This window comes from Notolepis coatsorum, assembly GCF_963971535.1.
Source record: "Notolepis coatsorum genome assembly, chromosome: 4".
In the NCBI taxonomy this organism is placed as follows: Eukaryota; Metazoa; Chordata; class Actinopteri; order Aulopiformes; family Paralepididae; genus Notolepis; species Notolepis coatsorum.
The window spans coordinates 79379892-79388589 of NC_140168.1; the positions used below are offsets into that span (position 1 = coordinate 79379892).

General features: G+C 42.5%; 1 protein-coding gene across 1 annotated transcript in view; it reads left to right on the plus strand.

The window, feature by feature from the left end:
* LOC311227431 (bcl-2/adenovirus E1B 19 kDa-interacting protein 2-like protein) overlaps positions 1 to 8698 on the plus strand; it is a 34945-nt gene that overhangs the window by 20564 nt on the left and 5683 nt on the right. The window contains exon 9 of the mRNA XM_084313070.1: positions 1237 to 1368. Within this exon, the coding sequence (XP_084169196.1) occupies positions 1237 to 1368 (132 nt within the window). The remainder of the gene's footprint in view (positions 1 to 1236; positions 1369 to 8698) is intronic.

Here is an 8698-nt window from a genome sequence, read left to right on the forward strand (position 1 = left end):
CGAATGTTACGGCATGTTACAACACGACCCCACGCCGAAACGAGGGGAAGAGCCAGGTACTTAAGCCCACAGGGGAACTAATTAGAATACAATTCAGGTGCGGGAGGTAATTGATAATCGAGCTAGAAGTGTGAGTTCGGCACCAGACCAATCAAACACATAATGACAGGTAGTACAAGGGTGTGGCTGCTGAGAGCAAACGAGAGTAAAGAACGAGAGGGTGGGGGCTAGTGAGAGTGAGTGAGAAGGGAATTCCTAAACAGTAGGCTTAAAGGAACAGAGAGAGTAGGTGAGCAGCGGACAAAACCTCACATATTCAGTCCAATAGTGGTCAGGCCTGTTCGTTAGCCAAGACCATCCTCGTGGTAGCCGAAGCTAACGATGATGTGGCATCCTTCCTCCCCCCCCCCCCCCCTCTCAATGAGAGGAGAGAGTGTCTGTGTGATCTCAGTCCTACTCGCTCTTGGTCAGATTCTAGTCTGCCCTACACCCGGAAACACCGTTCGACTTATAGATGTTCGTCGTCGCAACGACGGCCCCGCCTTCTGGTTGTCATGCGACGTGTTGTCATGACAACTGCGTTAATAACCCTTCACACATTAAAATGCAGTTTCTACTGTTTCATTAAAATAAACCGCTCTCCCTCGCTCTGGGAGACACCCTCTTATCTCAGATGTTCTTAAAAGGAATGTCAACAAACATTCTCTCGCTGGCAGTGTGCCTCACAACAATCACCCTGCTCTACTGAACCACCGTCTCCTGCTTCCACCGTCCGCATGCACTTCGACCTCTCTGACCCAGCACCGTTTTAGCTGTGGTCACTCCCCCCAATCTATACATCACATACATTGAAAAAGCACCCCAAATCTCTCACTACAGTATTAACACAGAGACATAATAAAATATCACTGTCTAGCAACCTACAGTATTAACACAGAGACATAATAAAATATCACTGTCTAGCTACCTACAGTATTAACACAGAGACATAATAAAATATCACTGTCTAGCTACCTACATAGCCCGCTTTGCTACCATGACCCCCCAGGAGCCCGAATAGGAGTGGGTCTCAGACGGTCAGAAGATGCAGAGTGCAGGGGTCTTGAAAGTGTGTAGTTAGAGACCATTGACCGCAGGTAGGGAGGGAGCCTCTCCCCTTGTTGCACGGTATGTCAGATCAAGAGCCTTGAAGCCTTGCAAAGCTTTCAAAACCATTCCTCTCTCTCCTGTCTGTAGGTATGTGGTGGGTACATTAGAACTGATGGTGGCAGACAACTATGTGATCGTATATATGTGTGCCATGGCCCAGAGGGACAAGCTGCCTGGAATCGGCTGGCTCAGAGAGTGCTACACTACTATCGACAGGAGGTGAGCAGTTATCATGTGACCCAGGCTCATTGAAACACATCATAATAATCATACAGTATTAGTACTGTTGTCATGTGACCCAGGCTCATTGAAACACATCACAATCATACAGTATTAGTATTTATTAGTACTGTTGTCATGTGACCCAGGCTCATTGAACCATATCACAAACATATTACTACTGTTGTCATGTGACCCAGCCAGGCTCATTGAAACATATCACTAACATATTACTACTGTTGTCACATGACTCAGGATCATTGAAACATATCACAAACATATTACTATTGTTGGCATGTGACCCAGGCTCATTGAAACATATCACAAATCTATCTTAGTACACTTGTCATGTGGGAAGAAGGCAATGATGCGACCCATTTTGGGTCCCAATCCATAGTATTGTTCTGCTCGGATTATTATTAAGCAAACCTTCACAAACTGGCAGAATAAAATTAAAATTTAAGAAGATAGATTATACAATAACAAACACACTTAACAAAAATACAAAACACAAAACCTATAACAGATTAAGAAAACAACTGTTAAAAGGTTTAGTGCAACCAAAAACAAATGCTCTTGCAGTGGGCTTATTACATTTATTACAAGTGGTGTTTTCTGAGTTTAATTGTGATCTTGTCACCCTATGCCTTTCATGTTTGTTCCCAACTTTGCCCAGCAGAGGGCGACAAAACCAAGCTGTTGCACATACCAACTCAGCTTCAAACCAACCCTGCTCTCACTATAGCTTCTCCTGACTCTGGGCTTAGATCAAAGCATTGTTAAAATAACACGTCAACATTTTGGGAAATTAGCTTACCGTCTTCTCCAGAGAGAGAGACAAGAAGATAGATACCAGTTTCCTCTCTGTGCGTTCAGTAGAAAGCTATCTGGCTGCATGTTAGCCTAGTTTAGCACAATGAATGGGAGCGGAGATGACCGGTTAGCCTTCGGGAGAGGTGTTAGTTGGACAATGCCTAGGCTAACCGGTCATGTCCGCTTCCATTCATTGTGCTAAGCTAGGCTAACGTGCAGCCAGATTTCTACTGAACTCTACTGGTATCTATCTTCTTGTCTCTCTCTGGAGAAGACGATAAGCTAATTTCCCAAAATGTTGGCGTGTTACTTTAATATTTAAAACAGTCTGGAGGATACTGGTGCTCATCATGCCTACAGACAATGGCCAGATTTTCTAGAGACCTCCTTCGTTTGCGACTCCTGAAGTCAGCAAGACGCCACTTTGTGACCCTCTAACATACTCTTCCTACTATACTAATATGTCTTTACTACTATGCACTCAACACTGCAGCACCCAAGTTCCAGCACTGTTTGATGAACATTGTTACTCAGCTGTAAGAGTCGTAGCCTTCCTGCTGACTTGTCGTACAGAACTTGTAAGTCGCTTTGGATAAAAGCGTTCAGCTAAATGACTAAATGTAAATGTAACACGGTCAAGCATGGACCACTGGTGACCTTTGACACAATAGGATGATTTTAATTTCATTTTTCCAGGCCTATTTTACTTGATTATTAATTGGAGGATGGCTTTAGACTTCAAATATTCATTATCTCACAAGAAAAAAAACACATTGATGCCAAAGATTATAAATATGATGATTTTCTGTGTCTTTTTCACAACCCCCCCAAAATCACCTGCTAACCACTAGGCAAGATTAATAATAATAATAATCTTAATAATGACTATGAAATAGACTGCTCCGAATGCTCTGTAGCCTATAGATATAGATGAATAGATTACATTTAGAAATATCCCGTTTTTGTACATTATTGTCTACATACAATGCTACTGTTTAGACCAAAAGCATGTCTTCACATCGGTGTCCAACTGTCAAACTGATGTGAGACAATGTTTATCTTCGGTTGTATCTGAACATGTACCTTATGATCACCGTGGTGACCTTATGACAGTCAAACGGGTCCTGCTTGAGGAACTGTGTGTGGTAGTGGCTATGTACAGTTTGCCATCTTAGCTCACAGTCAGGGGTCAGCAACCTTTTTGACATGAAGTGCCTGTTTGAAATATAGTTGTAACTAGTGTGCCATATCAACAATATTCCATGCATCGTATTTTTTTTCTTCTCATAATCAGGTATTTTTAATGATAATTTTTACATTATTACATCATTATTGTTATTATTAACAATATTATTATGATGGTTGTATCAACCCTAAATCTGAGTTGGGGCGGGGGTGCAATGCAGACAAACAGTTTTGCTTTACTGAGCTCCGTTATCTGGGGGCTGTAGTTGGTCACTTTAAGCTGCACACCGGAGCATCTTTTAATCCAGCTGTTTGCTGTTCTCTGATATTTTCTGACATTTCGTTGATGCGTCGCTCGACACTTCAAGCTGACATGGGGATATCTTTTATCCTTGATTTGATTGTCTCTTTGTTTGGCAAGCCTTCAAACAAAACATCTGAGCTACAGAGAAAAGCCTCCTTGATATACTCGACTTACAAAAAAGAACCTGTGGGAGGATTTCAACAAGATAAATGCGACAACAGTGCAAAATATTTCACTATAATATTTCAAAGCACCAATGGCTCAGTGGCCTCGTGGGTAGAGTGTCCGCCCTGAGTTCGGGAGGCTGGGAGTTCAAGCCCCGGCCGAGTCATACCAAAGACTATTTAAAAAATGGTACCCATAGCCTCCCTGCTTGACACTCAGCATCAAGGGTTGGTTTGGGGGGAAGTCCTTGCGACATACTAGCGTCATGTCCAAGGGGTGTACTTGTACATCAAGCTGCCTCACGCTACAGAAACAGGAGATAGGCTCCTGCCCCATGTGCCGTTACGGCTCGAGAACCATTGGTTCTCAAAGGCAACAAACAAACTGCCAATGAACATGCCCCCGCGTGCCTATGCGGGCACACGTGCCTAGGGTTGCCTACTCCTGGTCCAGAGTCTATGCAGCATGCTCTCAACACCATATCCAGTCTGTACCATGTACGACATACGACGGGGCACCGGTTGAGAGAGTCAACAGCTTTAAGTACCTCGGAGCCTACATATCCGAGGACTTGACATGGACCACACACATTGACAGTGTTGTGAAGAAGGCACGACAACGCCTCTACTTCCTCAGGCGCCTAAGGAAGTTCCAAGTCAGCCAGAAGATCCTTAAGAACTTCTACTCATGTACAATAGAGAGCATCTTGACCGGCAACATCACCTCCTGGTTTGGGAATAGCACTGCACAAGACCGAAGCAGACTACAAAGAGTGACACGTTCAGCCGAACGCACAATTGGAGGGGGGCTCCCCACCCTCCAGAACATTTACAACAAGCGTTGCACGGGCAAGGCTAAGAGAATCATTAAAGACTCCAGTCACCCGAACAACTGCCTCTTTGAACTGCTGCGGTCAGGCAAGCGATACCGGAGTCTCAAGGCGAGCACAGAAAGACTCAGAAGAAGCTTCTATCCCCAGGCCATCAGGCTGCTAAACGAACAATGAATGAACACTACACAACAACAACCACCAAACGCACATAGCACACACATCCACACGCACACACTCACTTTAAACAAACACACTGTAGCACCCACTCCACACACTTTATAGCACACACCCACTTTAAACAAACACACTGTAGCACCCACTCCCCACACTTTATATTTATGGATGAAGGATTGCACTACAACCCGTACACCTTACTGTAAATTGTACCTAAAATTGTACCTCATCCCATTTCTGCTTTGCACTAGAAAGTACTGTACATTAGTACACTGCATAGTATTGTGTATTGTATATTATATGGTAACTCAGAACATTGTACATATGTCTATACCGAACACTGTGACCTCATTTTTCTTCTTCTAAATTCATGCTATATTATGTTATTATGTTATTTGATACTATCTTGTCTAGCACAGTCTCTGGAGCGTAACAGTAAGAAGCATTTTGTATGAAAGTATTCTGTACTTCTGTATGACAACTATTAAAGAACTTGAACTTGAACTTGAACTTGAACTACTACTACTACTACTACTACTACTACTACTACTACTACTACTACTACTACTACTACTACTACTACTACTACTATTACTACTACTACTACTACTACTACTACTACTACTACTACTACTCCCTGTACACACATGACTGCGTAGCACAGCGGAACAACAACACCATCATCAAATTTGCTGATGACACAGTAGTGGTGGGCCTGATCTCTGCCAACGACGAAAGGGCCTACCTGGAAGAGGTAGAGAACCTGTCACAGTGGTGTCAGGAGAACTGCCTCTCCCTGAACGTCAGCAAAACAAAAGAGATGATTGTGGACTTCAGGAGGTCGGGGGTCAAGGACTACAGCCCCCTCAGCATCGACGGGGCACCGGTTGAGAGAGTGAACAGTTTCAAGTACCTCGGAGCCCACATATCCGAGGACTTGACATGGACCACACACATTGACAGTGTTGTGAAGAAGGCACGACAACGCCTCTACTTCCTCAGGCGCCTAAGGAAGTTCCAAGTCAGTCAGAAGATCCTTAGGAACTTCTACTCATGTACAATAGAGAGCATCCTGACCGGCAACATCACCTCCTGGTTTGGGAATAGCACTGCACAAGACCGTAGCAGACTACAAAGAGTGACACGTTCAGCCGAACGCACAATTGGAGGGGGGCTTCCCACCCTCCAGAACATTTACAACAAGCGGTGCAAGGGGAAGGCTAAGAGAATTATTAAGGACTCGAGCCACCCGAACAACTGCCTCTTTGAACTGCTGCGGTCAGGCAAGCGATACCGGAGTCTCAAGGCGAGCACAGAAAGACTCAGAAGAAGCTTCTATCCCCAGGCCATCAGGCTGCTAAACGAACAATAATCGCTAAACGAACAATAATCACTATGCAACAACCATCAAATGCACACAGCACACACACCCACACGCACACACTCACTCAAACAAACAACACACTGCAGCACCCACTCTCCACACTTTAGATCACACAAACACACTTACACTTTATATTTATTGATAAAGGATTTGCACTACAACTCGTACACCTACTGTGAATTGTACCTAAATTGCACCTCGTCCCATTTCTCCATTTCTGCCTTGCACTATATAGTATTGTATATTAGTACACTGCACAGTATTGTACATTGTATGGTAACTACGTCTATTCTGCATCGAACATTGTACATATGTCTAAACTGAACACTGTGACCTCTTTTTTTTACTTCTAATTTTACTATGTTTTTATTTCATACTTATCTTGTCTTGCACAGTCTCTGGAGCGCAACAGTAAGAAGCATTTTGTACAAAAGTATTCTGTACTTCTGTATGACAACTATTAAAGAAACTTGAAACTTGAAACTATACTACTACTACTACTACTACTACTACTACTACTACTACTACTACTACTACTACTACTACTACTGCTGCTACTACTACTACTACTACTACTACTACTACTACTACTACTACTACTACTACTACTACTACTACTGCTGCTACTGCTGCTACTACTACTTTGATTTGATTTGGATTTGATGTTTTTTTTTATTTTCGTGTCTTACATACAGGTGTATGCCCAGCCCATATGGGCTTACAAGACACATAACAATAAGTATATAATAATATACTTGACCAATTACTTGACAAATGACATATAGACCAAGCTGGCCACAAGAACAAGAAAATACAAGAAAATACAATAAAACGTAATATAACACAAGCTGTACGCAATGTATATAAACAAAGAAACAAGAGGAATTCAAATACAATTATATAGGATATAGTGTGTTTTGTCTCAAGTGCCATGCTTTCTCCAAAATCCTGCAAAACTGAAGATGTCCTCCACAAAAAACAACTCAACATACAACTCTCAGACTGCCAAAACAAATCCGGATTTACAATTTGAATTTTCTCAAATAAAGCCCTCCTCAAAGCGTGTACAAAGGGCAATAAAAAACAAAATTATATTCATCCTCCACCACTCCCAGATCACATAGAACACACAACCGCTCCTCCTCAGGTTTACATTGGAATCTACCCACTTCCACAGCCAATGGCAGGGTGCCAGACCTCAACTGGGCACACAGAGACCCCCGTCTTCTCTTTAAGTTTAACATTACATAAGGTTCAGTAAAATACTAATTTTTAATTACAACATATTTTCTAAGTTTAGGTTTTTTCCAAATCTCCACCTTCCACTTATCCTGATGGATTGTTGATAATTTTGTTTTAATTATGTGAACCTTACACTGCAGATTGTTCATAAAAATCATACTTAAGTCAGTAGAAGAAAAAATCATGGACATCTCCTCACCATTTCACCTTTTTGCTTGACCAAGCAAGAGTCCCACCCCATGTCCCCTTCTATAGCCCCTTTTGGTGTGTATTTATGGACTCCTAAAAAGTATCTTATGGCCCGGCTATGACGACTACTACTACTACTACTACTACTACTACTACTACTACTACTACTACTACTACTACTACTACTACTACTACTACTACTACTACTACTACAACTACAACTACAACTACTACTACTACTACTACTACTACTACTACTACTACTACTACTACAGCTTGATTGATTGATTGAAAACTTTATTAACAGATTGCAGAATGGGTACAGTACAGTACAGCTCAATACATACAATTGTTAAGGGGATGCAGACCAGAGAAAGACTTTCGTCTTGTTTACATCAGGGTCCCCCATTTTCAATTCATCGTAACATATATGACATACATGACATACAGATAGACAGTACTGCTACATCTATACATTTATGACATACCAGATTTGCAAATACAGTACTGTTTGTGATAACAAAAGAGTCCAGAAAAAAAAAGTATATACATTTGACGTAGAAACTGTACATTGGATTGGGTGGGTGGGGGGGGGGGGGACTGTACATTGGAGGTGGTTTGGTGGGTGGGGGGGGTTGGGTAGGAGTGGGGGGGGGAGGTTGGGTATGAGGGGTGGGTGGGGGACACTGTACAACTGTACAAACAAAACTGTACATTGGAATATTGACAAGACCATACTTGTAATTTACTGTACATTGGAGGGGGTTGTTAGGACATTTACAGGGGCCAGTTTCGAATTGCAGTCTCCCGTAGGTGTTTTTTGAGAGTGTTTTTGAAAGTGGGTAGTGATTCACATTCCTTTACAGCTTTTGGTAGGGCGTTCCACATTGATGTGGCATAATTGCAAAACGTGTTTAGTCCCTTGTTTGAGCCGAATCTGGGTTTAACATGATTTGTGGAGCTCCCTCTGGTGTTGTGATCGTGGTATTCACTGACCTTTGGGAAGTATTTTGACATGTACATGGGTACCTTGGTCGTGTAG